General features: G+C 39.2%; 1 protein-coding gene across 2 annotated transcripts in view; it reads right to left on the bottom strand.

The window, feature by feature from the left end:
• nr3c1 (nuclear receptor subfamily 3 group C member 1) overlaps positions 1-14,140 on the bottom strand; it is a 70,608-nt gene that overhangs the window by 17,449 nt on the left and 39,019 nt on the right. The window contains exons 3-4 of one of the 2 annotated variants that reach the window (XM_022738818.1): positions 6,597-6,766; positions 4,907-4,933 (exon numbers count right to left, since the gene is read on the bottom strand). In XM_022738818.1, the coding sequence (XP_022594539.1) occupies positions 4,907-4,933; positions 6,597-6,766 (197 nt within the window). The remainder of the gene's footprint in view (positions 1-4,906; positions 4,934-6,596; positions 6,767-14,140) is intronic. The other variant, XM_022738819.1, reaches the window with a different exon arrangement.

Here is a 14,140-nt window from a genome sequence, read left to right as displayed (position 1 = left end):
CTGAAAAAAACAAAAAAAACAAACTGCAACATCATAGTGTCCTTGGCAGGGCACCCTGACCTCACACTGGGGGCTGCAGCAGTTTTACTTTATGGTCCAGCCTGGAAGATTTATTTTACATCATGTTACAACATCAGTTCAGTAGGAGTACCCTGGCCCAGAGGGCAGTGTCTTGCTTTTAGCACATACAGTACTTGTGTGACAGAGCCTGAGGAATGTCACATGAATCTCATCTTTCGAGCATCAACACATTCTCTTGAGTTCAGGCTGCGGCATAATCAATCCAATGGACAAAATTAATGAGGGGATGTCCCATAGCAACATGCCAAACATGCCATGGTCATTCTCTAGGTTTCACAATCACAGAGGTTCTATGAAATCCAACTGTCACGATTAACTAGAATCACAACTGATGTGCTAGATGAGTCACTAACCCACTTCACATCTGCTGTTCAGATCATGTAACGCTGTGGAAAACAGACCGAAGGCGGTGATTTAGAAAGACTTGTCACTAAACCCTTATCTGCCAGTTAAAAAAGATTCACCCGTTTCACACTTTAGTTACCGTTCACTGTTAACAGGATGTTAGCAGAGATATACTGTTGTCATGGCGTGTAGTTACAGAGTAATTTCAGCTTTTGGATTTATAAAAGGCTTACTTAGGTCCCTGTCTGACAGAGAAATGCAGGTCAAACTGAAGCTATGCTGCTATAGACTTTGGAAAAGTGGAGAAAAAGAGATGAGACGCGAGAACAAAAACAAACAAGTAAAACAAAACTGTTTTTTTTTTTTGTTTGTTTTTTTCCAGACCCACTGGCTACCAAACCGATAGGTGATCTGTGCTGGATTTCACCTAAGGCTATAAACTATTTTAAACTTTTTCAGCTCAAGCTCTGCGACATGAAAACCACAAACACATCACAACACTCCCATAGGGGTTGCATTCTTCCACTGAAAAATATGAAGTTCAACGGCACGTCTTATTAAAGAGCATATGCCCCTTCTGGACGACTGGATGACTAAATTATAACATACGCCCCCATCATCAATTACTGCACATATGGAAAAGTAAGGTGGAAGACCCGCTCATTAGTCTCTTCTGTTATAATAACATTATTCATTAGGGAGCAGATCTACACAGCTATTGCTTTGCGAGGAGAAGCAAAAGCAGATTCTTCAATAAATAACTGCAGCCTTTTCATGTTTTTGGGGCTTGGCACTATATTCTAAATTGATGCAGAGATCATCACACTGGATGACACAATAAACACTTCACTTGTTCTGCCTCTGCCACTCTCCAACAACCCTTAATTTTCTGTAGACACACACTGAGAAGTGTTTTTGCATGAGAACAGGGAAACATCATCGGCTGAAATAAGACCTTATACAAAGTCAACACTGCCTTGACAAAATGCCCTTTGGGACCATAAACTGTGTTACTGATCTTTGTCTCGACTGATCTGAAATATCACATGTTTAATGCAGCTTTTTGAACTAAAGGGCATTCAATAATACTGCTGGCGCCATGTAATAGAATGTGGAAATAAAACTGCATGGTGTGTATTTTTTTCCCCTAGAGGTGCATGGACATAACAGCAGCATATTGTGCTGCATATTAAAATGATGTATATTTATGAGAATCATATTTATAAGTGCAATTGTAAGCTAACACGCCCTTATCATGGGTCTGTGGATGCGGATGTAACATTAATGTTACTTTAAGTGTTTTGTGTTTGCTATTGGGGGGAACGAATGGAGGATTAATGTGAGCTGTTAACCGTTAATATTTTCTCCTCATTTTTTTTCAGCGTTACGCAACATTTAAGATGCTCGTCTAAAGCTAAACAGCAAGCAGTATTTGAGTAAATACACTGCAGTGTAGAGGATAGTGAGCAACAGACAATGCCAAGCAAAGGAGAATGACAGTGAGTGACCAGCTGACAGTGACACTGTGCGTGTATCATCACAATTTGATAAAAATATATCAGAATGATATAAACAGTGACTAAAAATAATATATATAATCTACGCTTCATTTCCTCCATCATGCAGTGCTTCACGCCATTTGGTTCTTCTCCTGTATGCTCACAAGCAAATGACTATAGAGGCTAATACAGCAGCCTCAATAGACGCACTATGAGTACCTGCAACAAAAATGAATCTGGGACATCAAGCAAATGATTAGCTCAGTTTAATGATGCTTCAGAGCAGCAGCGCCCTGTGTTGATGGCAGCTGAAGCTAAATACCTTTTGCAATCGAGATGGAGCAGAAGTAGTTTAACATAGAAGTGTAAAACTAAAATAAGTAACACTGAGATATATAGTGTGGACTAATGTAACAAAGCAGTGTTGTTATTTACTTAATGCCAAATTCATATACTGAATATGTTAGTGGCAAAGGCAATGTTTCTCAATATCGCGGAGAAAATCACTTTTGAAACTCAAGAATAACCATATTCCACATAGACTGGAAATTAATCTGCAGGGTCGGAGGTGTGATGACAAGATAGCAGCCTGGGGTCTGTCAGTTGCAGCCATCACTGATATCACAGGAAGTCATTGCAAACAACGGCGTAAACAGCCATCTGTGGTGTCAAAAGTGCCAGCTGATTCCCACTGATATCCTCTCTCCCTTATCCTGCCCTAATCCGTTAACAAGGACCTGGTAGCAGCCGTCAGCATTGGTTGGTGAACCCTCTGACCGGGTTTGTTGCTAATACTAGCATGTCGAGCAGCGGTTAACAAGATCAACTCAAAGAGAGGAGTTTCAGAGTTTGAACCTGACCAGGGTCTTTTAATCCAGCAGTAAATCTTTTGTTATTTAATCTGGCTGGCTCCCAATTAAAAAACAAGCAACTACCTGTATATGTGAAGTATTTTTGCTGAATAATTAAAAAAACAATGAAATTATAACCTGATAATGTGAAAAATCACTTAAATTTTTAGTCTGTTAGTCAGTTCGGGATCTCATTTTAATTCAAGGCCTCCTAACCAATTTAAATCATTTGGAAAAAAAGGTTCTCTCATGGCACACGATCAAAGCTCTTTCCCCCTATAACTACATGTTTTTCTTCCATGCAGCAATCACAAAAAAACATAACTGCTGTGCAATTTTAGAAATGTATTTTGGTCTAAAAAGGTACCATTAAACCACTGTTTCAACACCTTGCTAGAGTCTACAGTCCTGGAGGAACTGATGTGTGCCACTGTCTGTCTAGACTCTAGAGAATTGTTGCAAATGTAGCTGTGGAAACCTATGTGAACAGGCATTACTGCAAAAAAAAGTTTACAGACAATTAATGTACATTTTCTTATCTATTTCAAATAGGTCTTAGAAATAAACAAAACAAATACTCCTGTTAAGAGTTACAGTATGTCAGTGTGCTGTTAAAAAGTAAATTGTGCAGAAACAGAAAGTGATTATATTGATGATATCATATTTACTTACCGGCGAAACCTAATATTTATGATCTTAGACTCAAGTGTGCTCACTTATTTATTTAAGATAGCTGTGCTATTTAAGGCTGTTGAAGGGGATTACATTGAGAAATGAAAGCTGATGCTCCAGGACTTAAAGGGTCAGTGATCTGTGTCAGACACACAGTCCCTCGGGTTTATTATTCCACATCAGTGGCCATTTGTTACTTTATTTTCTAAAGTTCGGCAACAACTGAAGCCATGGAACATTTAAACCTGTGGCTTCAACATTATGCTTTTGACGTATAACGTGGGTCTCACTAATTGGGTAAACTAATTATAATTGTAACTGTCTTCTAAAAACCATGCACTGTATCTCCAAATTTGTTGATTTTGAGTTTTTCAGATAAAATGAAGGATGCAAGTTCCTGACATCAATCTAGCACCAGCATGAGACTTGAAAGCAACTCCCTCAACTCCCATCCTCCCCTCCCTGTCCTCGCTGTGTTATGCTCCACCCAGCACTTCACCCACACCCTCGTTGCGTTCGCTGTCTCAGCTAATGGCAGGAATCGGGAGCTTGCTTGTGTCTGTTTCACAAAAGCCTTTCACAGCACCTTTCCAACACTATGATATGTTTTGGAGCACATTTCAACTAAAATGTATTAGTTCATTTATTTATTATTTACATTGTGAGCTAAATAAACCATTTGAAAAACAACGGGATCATCTGAAAAATGGATAGTCACAAAGCTGAAACAGGGCTGCTGTTTTTAGCTTTTAAAAAGCTGACATTTTGGAGATGCATGGTTTTCACAGGACGTGGCGTCGTGTTAGTTTAGACTACAATCAGTAATTGAAGTTCAAATAAATTGATATCAGATGATCAGTCCAGCAGAATGATGTTAAAAGCTATGCTAATACGCATGACATTAGGAAAACATGGCACCCTCAGCATGTCTCTCACTGCTTGAACAGAAACCAGGACATGGCCTGAATACTGTCATCTGCAGAGACAGTGAAACACACTGAGTAAAGACACATGAACAACACAAGAGGAAGGAAAAAAAAAACTGGAGGGGTGATTTCTGACATCAGATCTCAGGGGGTTAATGTGGGTCAAGTGCAAACTAAGAGGCCTAATTAGTGACAAGGTGTGATTGCAATTATTGGCGCTGGCACCTGCAAGGATGATGAGGCTGAGCATTCCAAGCAGAAATTGAAGAGCCAAAAAAAAAAAAAAAAAAAATCACCACTCACAGGCAATTTACGCTGATTTAAATCACCAAATCTGAACATTTGCATGCATTAACAGATAGTTGGCAGAAGATGCTATACATGTGTCTAGGCAGATTGGTCATATTTTAGTGCTGAACGAATACAGGGACATGGGCAAATCAGAGGTGATAGTTTTTCCATCATAATCATCATCATCATCATCATCATAATTACAATTATTATCATTATTATTAAAAGTGCATTTATTTACCATCTGTGTTTTGTCGTGCTCTCCATCCTTCACCATAGAGACAACGACCGGAGAATGGAGAGGAGGGGGAGAAAAACAAGAATAACAGATCTCAGTGCTACTGTAGGCAGGTCTTTTCAAAATAAAAAAAGCACACTTCCGTTCGAGTGCTTGGGAATTACGCCAGCACCACAGAGTAAGAAGCTAAAATGCTAGATAACAGTTGGCAATCATACAAGTCCAGAAATTAACTGTAGCAGCTCATATCAAGTTAAGTCAGTTTATATTTATACATTTACACTTTCTCTATCATTGTTTTTACATATATTTTCTACAGGAATAGTAGCCTCAAATAAATGTTTTATTGTATGCAGGAAATAAAAATGTCTTCAGAAGTTTACATTATTAACCACCAGGCATGTTTTAGTCCTGAACTGTTGCAAAAGTCAAACAATCCATGTTCACACCATCACCTTACATTCAGAGTAATGATTTCCCTACAGTAAGTTTCTCTCTTCCTGTATTATATCACTAGCAATGTTAGCTACAGATACAGGGTAAACAGACAGAAAGAGAGAGTGGATGTAGGAACTGAATGAAAAAAAAAAAAAAATGCTGTCAGTCTTCTAACTGGGACATGGGGGCGAGGTTAGAGTGGGTAATTTCTGTGCATTTAGTACCAGTGCTGGGACAATAATAAATAGGGTGGTTTAGTCACTGTTCATCTAGGGAGTACCTGTGCATTGTTGAGGACTATATATGCAATAATAATCCATAATAGAGAGAAGCAGAGGGCGGTGGAATGCATGGTGGAAAGCCTTTAACACAAATTACTTTCCGTTTGTCAGATGCATTCCTGCCCCTCCCGTCACGAGATTTTGTCAAGGCAATTAGTTTCAAGACAAACGTCTTGACACAAACGTCTTGCCTGAGACAAGAAATGAATAGTGCATTACCAGGTGTCAAATGTTTGTGAAGCAAAGCAGAAGAATGGCTGTGTTACAAGCTTAAGATAATACTCTATAAGGCAGTGCTATGTTAAATGGAAAGGTATCATGGTAGTAATATTTTTTGGAGCAGGCTTTTTCCTCCAAAATATTTTGGCACTGATCAAAATTATTTATAAGTCATCTCTGCTTTGATACATGACAAACAGGAAAGGCAAGAGAAGAGGTCGGTGGTGACATGCAATGTCAAGGACTAAGATTCAAATGCACAAATCCACAAAAATGCAACTACATGATGTGTGTTCTACTAAAGCTCGACAAAAACCCTCTACTATTCCACTCTGACCTTGAATTATGATACATGATTTAATTTTCTTTGCTTCCTAAGAAAAGAGAAAAAAGCAGAGATGTTTCTCTCCTGCGCAACAGCTACAACAGCTGACCTTATGTAATTCCAATGAAAGAGAATCTTTGGAACAAAATGTAATGGATGTTAACTATTGCGTAAAAGTGCAAATGTACAAGGTTGTGGAGGCATAATATAGAATAATGGACATGTATAAACAAATCTGATTACAAGTAGCCATGATTCATAGATTCAAAAGGAAAACAGTTCAAACAAAAGCACATTTTTTTGTTCTTAAACTTTGTCCTCACAAAGATTTGTGTAAATACTATCATCTGCCATCATAGTGTGTCATGTGTGAGTGAATGACTGAGTGAGTGAGTGACTGAGGGAGTAGATGCAGAGAAGTCCGACCAACCTTCCACGGCCCTCTTGAAGAACACCTTGCAGCTGCCGCAGGTTACGACCCCATAGTGGCATCCTGAGGCCTCGTCCGAACACACCAGACAGATCTTGTGGGTCTGCCCACTGGGCTTGGATTGGCCCGGCACTGCAGAACTGCTGCTCTCTCCTGTTCTGGGAGATGAGCTGGAATGTGTACAGAGAGAGAGAGAGAAAGAGAGAGCGAGAGGGAGGGAGAGACAAAATATGTGAAGATGGCTGCGTGTAAATATGAAGACTTTTGGGACAAATTCAAGGTCAGGTGAAGAGGGTTGGTTTATGGGCGTAGACAGCCTCAGTGGCAGGTTGTAATGACATTACGAGGCATGAAAGCCGTTTGGACATTGAACTGAAAAAAATTTGATTGTGCTGCTGCTTCTCTGATCAGTGAAGTATTTTCCATTTACAATGTCCCAAAAATATTTGCAGACAAGGGCTTGAATGTCAAGAACATGTTCTCACCAGAAAGAAATCACTCGTTTCAAAAACCAATAAAATACCAAATTGGTAAATTCCTAGATATCCTATCTTTATGGAAAACGAGACAAATTACTGGAACAACACAAAGACATTTGCTAAACAGTCTTTTCAGTATTACAGTAAAAAGTTTCAAACCAAACAGTTTCGGTATGACTTCAATAAGAACCGATTTCAGGATGACTGCCTCGTCCTCAAATAAAGCTCTCTGACGTAAATGTGACATAATTGCTGGTTTATTCATTTTAATGACTCATGCTTGACGTGTAGTAAAACCAGAACTTCCAGGTGCTTTTCCAAAAGTAAGAAAAAAGACATTAAAGATGCCACTGACATTCATAACTGCCCTAATAATTAAAAATCCAGCCTCGGAACAGAGCTCAAAGGTATGTGTGTATGTGTGTGTGGCTCGTTTTACATGTTTAGCAAACACCATTTCCCATGAGCTCAAATGTTCACTGGTAGTGAGTTGAAAAAACTTCTAAGAAGTTCATAAACAGCAGAGATCCAAACTACAGGGATGAAAAAAATGACTCTAATAGAGAGTGTTGATGAGTTTTATGGACATGGATGAAACCAAGCTACAATGACACAAGTACTCAGATTGCTGCACTTGTTTTTTTCATGGGAGCTGTAGTTGCCTTTGCCAAGGAGGTTATGTTTTCACCCATGTCTGTTTGTTTGTCTGTTTGTCCTTCAGCAGGATTACGCAAAAAATACTAAACCGATTTTTCGCCGAACTTGGTGGAGGGATGTGTTCTGAGCCAGAGAGCAACCTGTTCAATTTTGGGGCAGATAGACATCATTCAATATAAATTTGAAATTTTTCCTGTGAAGTTCGGTGTATGTTGTTTGTCAGTGGCCTTAATGGAGGTATGCGCTCTACTGAGCTCATTTTCTTATTCTGCCTGAGATTCCAAAGTAATTGTTAAAGTTATGATATTGGATACCAATTTGACTCACCCATGAAAAAGTAACCCCCAGGAACAGGCTTTATTTTTTTCAGACCCGTGAAAGAAATGCTGACTGAGCGATTGTATTGAGTTACTGGCGCTAGTGGAACAGAGACTAGCCCAGATGTGACATCAGATGGCCTTACATCCCACATCTCTATAAGCTAAACCCACTGAACCACGCACCGTCACTGGTAGACATCTCCTCTGTGCAGTAACTAATCTCTAAATCTCACCCCGAGCCTCCAATTGTGTTACAATGCAAATTAAAGCCTTGTTTAAATCTCCTGAGAAACTTGCGTGCACACACAGAGCAGTCATTATCCCTGACTGTCTATAATTAGACTTACAGTAACTGAGACACCTGAACTGCAGTGTGAAGCTTAACTAGGCAGCAACACCAATTTGTCAGATGTATTGCAGGCACAGTGCCAACATGTCGACTGAAGGTTTGTTAGGTTATAGGGGCGTGTTGTGGCCAAATAGATTCCAGACTGACACTCCTGTGTAATCCATGACAAGAATTTGACGGCATTAGAAGGGCTTAAATTTTTTCTCTCTGGTTTGTTTTAGCAGCACTACTTGGAATGTATACTGGTATTATGCAACTGAGTTGGCTTGCTAAGCTTGATAATGACTTTGCATCCAGGCCAATAGATATCTCAGCCCTGTTGCTGATGCTGTGTTCAACTAATGTTCCAAAGGTCGCTTTTATCCATTTTCTTTCCATGGCTTCCAAGCTACAGAGCCATGTTTGCAAGACAAAAGTAGAGTGCGAAGAGAGTATATAAATAAAAGTTGCAAGTGTCTATCACACACACCAGGAGCCACCCCCACCCGTCTCCTCAAACAAGCACGGCCTAACTTCACAGTGGCTGGTGCCTCATGGTCATTGGAAAGACAACACTTGCTTATGTAAATTGGACGCTGGCCAAGGGGAGTAGAGGTGGTGGATCTTGGAAGGCATCCATATACAAAGTTTAGCCGTAGCTTAATAGTGAACTAGCCAAGATCATTCCCAGCACACACACAGACATGTTTGGCAGTCGCCTGGAAAAAAAATATATACAATCACACTGTTTCTGCAGATGGCACTAGCACAGTGGGAAGGAAGAGCAGGGAGCCTGTTCCTCGGGTCTGGAGAGGGGGGGTGTGACCCTCACAGTGATGACATCATCTGCACAAAACATTCTTTTTTTTGAAATTCTTTAAATTATTCTTAGTTTATCTTTCTTAAAAAAAAAACCAAAAAAACAAACAAAAAAACAGCGCAATGACAAAAGAGGACTAGCTTTGTGAACTCAAATATAAATGTGGTCCGAAATATACGAGGGAAAAAAGGTTTATTCAAACATAAAATACACAACTTAACCTCAGACCTAGAAGGCTGCATGACTAGCACCTAAATGACTATGTATATCTCATTCTGAAACTCATCCAACCCACAACTTGTAACTGTTTTGAACTCTCTGCTAGAGACCGACTTCAACATAACTATGACCTGATATATGAATTTGACACCAACATCGCATTTGCAAACTGAAACATGTACTCAACAGTCATTTTCATCTTGCTGTTCAACTAATACATACTGTAAAGTCAACATAAATGATGTTTGACTATAGATCACACAAAGTTATTTATAAGGTTTCCAATAATAATTACAGGATATCCCACAGTAATCACATTGCATGACAATGAAATGAAATAATCCAACCCGACCTTATCATGACCTGTACGCACTATGGCAACACTGGCACTCAATTTTGGCACATGCTTTCTAATATGTACCGGTCTTCACTTCGAATCGTCAAGTCTGGTAGTAGTAGGGTATTTATAGAAACTGTCCTCTTTTAACCTGAGTGATGAGGAGGTTAAAAGAGGTACGGCGTTATGTGCTCATCTTTCTGGCTCTCTCATTACTTGTCAACTTAAAGCAGCTACGGTTGGATTTGAGTGAAGATGCTGTGAACAACTAATTAACAGCGGTGCTTGACCTGTGAGAGCTCTCTTCGGACTCCTCAGACACCGGACAGAAAAAAAAAAAAAAAAAAAAAAAAAAAGACAGTGAAGCGGGAGATCAAATGACAACAACCACCAACCACCCAACTGAAGCAAGTGTAGGCATTTACACAGTATTTTGTTTTTGCAATAGAAATTTTTTTCAGATCAGTACAGTTTTTATTATTAAACTGTAACTGCACTACAACAGTTAAATTACATTTTTTGTATTTATGTTTCCTCTTTTATTTTAAGCATTTCAATGAGCATTAGAGCTAAAAATGTTACATATACATATTGCACAATTCAATTCTATTTTCTTGACACATGACTTAAAAAGCTGGTAATGTAAAATGACCACAGGGTGGTGTTTGAATTAAACATTTATAACCCCCTCACACCCCACCCAGCACTAACTCACATGCTCCTCCTATCGCTCAGCCAACAAGCGTGGCTCTAAGCCATGCAGCACAGATTCAAGCCTCATTAGGAATGCCTCTATGGTGGACTAGAGAGCAATAAACATGTGCACTCACACAGTCAGTCACTCACACAGGCACACAGCAACAAAAAAAAATAAGACTTTGTGTGTGCTGATGAGGAAGAGCACATCTGAAACGAGCACACACTGCAGACAGTGATATAATCCAGCAAATACACCCACACAAACATACACGCACACACACACACACAAAACCACCAACACTCTCAAACGGGACTTGAGCAAAAGAAAAGATATGAATATACTCACACACACACACACACACACACACACACACACACACACATCAGGTTTCAGTTCACTGCCCTTTGCAGCTCTATCTCCGTCCACTTTGCCCCCAGCGTGTTTTAACACAATCATACCGCAAGTGTGTGTTTATTCCTGCAAAGAGTTAGTTTCTCCAGTCAAGCACCTGGTCTTAAAAAAAAAAGGCAAATGCAACAAAAATCAAAGCAGGCTAGACAGTGTTAACACTCTGAGGCATTCTGCCAGTCACTTCCCTCACTATTTTACTTCTGCATATACACACACATGTTTTTCTGTGTGCGAACACATGCTAACAATATGTGTCAAAGCTGAAGAGGCTGTGCAGCAATATCGGAGGGCCTTGGCAACAAGACTTAAAAATAAAACGACTAAATCAAATGAAATCCTGCTGCAACAGACAGTGTGTGCCTGCAGGTCTCTGTTAAGAATGCACAATACTCCCTATCTCTACACAAATATTTTTCTGTATTCCTACAGAGTGTACAATGTAGAACAGTAAATCGATTTTGACTTTTTTCCCCAGTCACTCAGTTTTGAATTAAACAGTGGTCCCATTGTGTATTTTATTCCATTGTTGGGTAATCCCAATAATCTGGACATTGATTTTTTTTATTAATTACATGAAAATACCAACTGCTCCTTTAAATAATGTCAGAATAAAATGAAACCAGAACATATACAGTTTATAACATATAAATAAATGTGTTATACGTTTTCATAATGTCAGGAAATTACATGAGGAGGCGATGGAAAAGACAGATCAGCCCAAATGACGCTCCACAACAAACAGTCTCCAAAGAAGGAGGACTGTCTGAACTGGGCTGGCCTGCTATGTCACTGGGGAACTGTATACCAGTGACTGCAGTGGGAACCGATGCGAGCATAATTTTTCCATCAAGATCAAAGCTTTTTAAGGCAAATGTGTGGGAGCAGAAAGTATGAGATGGGCAGTGGGAGAGAGATGTGGTTTCTTTCAGCAGAAAGATGTTGAGTATGAGAACCTTCGCAGTGCTGGGGATTGACACAGATATAGACACTGAGTGACGTGGCCACATACACTATGGTAGATATCTGAGAAAAACTGTGTGTAATATAAGCATTCCTGTTGTTTCATATATTTGCTTTTAATAATAAATTACATATAAGTATTGAGTAAAAAGTGTTATAGCTGTAAAACTTCTAAATTTCTATGGAAACTATGTGTAAAACAACGAGATGATGTTAAAAATACTTTTCCTTTCCTTAAGACAAACACAGCTGTGGTCTGGATGCCAATCTATTGTTTCTGCTTATAATTTTCATTTCCCTTTAATTCCAGAAAGCACTGAGAAAGCCTGAGTGGGTAGAAAGTCAAATTAAGATTTTATTGACTATTCCAAGTACATACACTGTATCTTTGCCGAAATGCATTCATGGAGGTCTTTTTTTATTAAGGCGTCCTCGGCACTTAATGAACCCTCTGAATCTATAATGAATGCTCTGCCCACTCTCTGACAGCGAGTGGGTTATCTGAAAGGCTGTCCATTAGTGGACAGGGCCGGCGATTGGCACTGATCAACCAATTTGATTCAATTTCAGTTCACACGGCCCAGAACCAACTCATTTCGATTCAATTTGATTCAGTTTGGTTCTTGATGATTCAGTTACATCAGATAAATACCAGTGTTGTGTAAAACACTTCTCAGAATTTATCCTGGGATCTTCATTCTACATTCAACAAGTGCACAACTGTTGTTTCCTTGAATATAAAACTATGTAAAGTAAACATAATGGGCTAAATTGTAAACACATTTCCCAGTTAGGAAAAATGTGGAATGTAAAACAACTACAACATAGCAGATTTCTATTTCTTAGGCCTGTACGTGCAAAACATTAGAGCCAGAATATATTTAAAAAAAATTTAAAAAAAAACCCAGCAGCATTTACAAGAGCGTCATCGGTATGCATATTTGAAAAAAATAAATGATATCCCATACAGCTACACATGGACAGTCGGTAGCATATGCTTCCACTGGCACAGACAGGGCAGAATCTAACAGTCAGCTCACTAATTCATCTGCACTGTCTGTGTTGACAAGACCTCAGCCTGATATCTGCAGACAGCTGTTAGCTAGTGTTCGCTCCCCAGCAGGGACAGAGCGAATAAAGCAGAATCCACACACTGTTCAGTCGACTTCCACAGCTTCAACATCTCGTAGCCAGAGATAATATCTCATCAACAAACACAAGCCGAGAACCTCAGAGCTCTCGGCTTGTGTTTTGATTTTCAGTCTATCCCTCAACCTCTCTCTCTCTCTGTCTTTTTCTCTCTCTCTCTCTCTCTCTGCCAGAGTCGGCTAACCATCCTGAGTCATGACAGTTCAGTTTATAGAGCAGGCGTGACTCAAGGTGGTTCACATAGCAGCTACCATCTACATTACTTTAAAATAAAATAATGTTTTAATGCTCATTATAATAACATTAATGTCCACATAGTAAACATTTCTCATATCATGCAGCCCTTACTGAACCTTTTACTGCCTACACATAACATTTAAAACAAGTTTGATCTTGGAATTTCAAATTTCAAATGAATATTAATGAATGAATATTAATTGGAAAATCTGTTTGTTTTTCTTTTCATACAGCCCTGCTTTTGAAATCTACATTCAAAAGGCAAAAGGCAAAAGGGTTTCTGCCAGTTTAAGCCCATTTTAGAGGTTTGAATATGCAGACTGGGATGACATTATTATGCTATTATTGTACTGCGTTGCTTATTTGTTTCAGCCAGGACACAAAAAGGCAACAAAGTTACCGCTATTCATTTCAGTGGCAATATTTGCTCTTACACGTTTGCCATGCTGTTTTATCAATGGACGCTTCGCAACAGCGTTATGCATTGCAAAATTGTGGTATTGTGACATATTGTCATCGTAAACCTCATGTCTCAAGTGATTCCTGCCTCTGAAAGCAGAAAGTCTATAACGCAGGGCTGCACCTAACAGTTATATTACTCATCAATTAATCTACTAATTATTCTCCTGATTTATCGACTGGTTGTTTTGTTTACAAAATGTGAAAAAAAAAAGCCTATCTTCTAGAGTCAAAGGTGATGCCTCCAAATACCTATTTTTGGCCGACCAACAGTCTCAAAGATTGTGAGTTTACATTGCCATAAAATAGAAAACAGGAAGTCCCCACAGCAGCTGGAACAAGCAAATATTTGCCATTTTGGCTTAAGAAAATGACAATTATCAATTATAAAAATAGTTGCCAATAAATTTCCCGGCAATCGATCAACTGACTAAATGTTTGAGCTCTACTGCAATGGCAGTTAGGTTT

This window comes from Seriola dumerili, unplaced genomic scaffold (assembly GCF_002260705.1).
Source record: "Seriola dumerili isolate Sdu_G_001 unplaced genomic scaffold, Sdu_1.0 BDQW01000040.1, whole genome shotgun sequence".
NCBI lineage: Eukaryota > Metazoa > Chordata > Actinopteri > Carangiformes > Carangidae > Seriola > Seriola dumerili.
The sequence above is the reverse complement of the archived record's forward strand: the minus strand, read 5'-3'. Positions and strand labels throughout refer to the sequence as shown.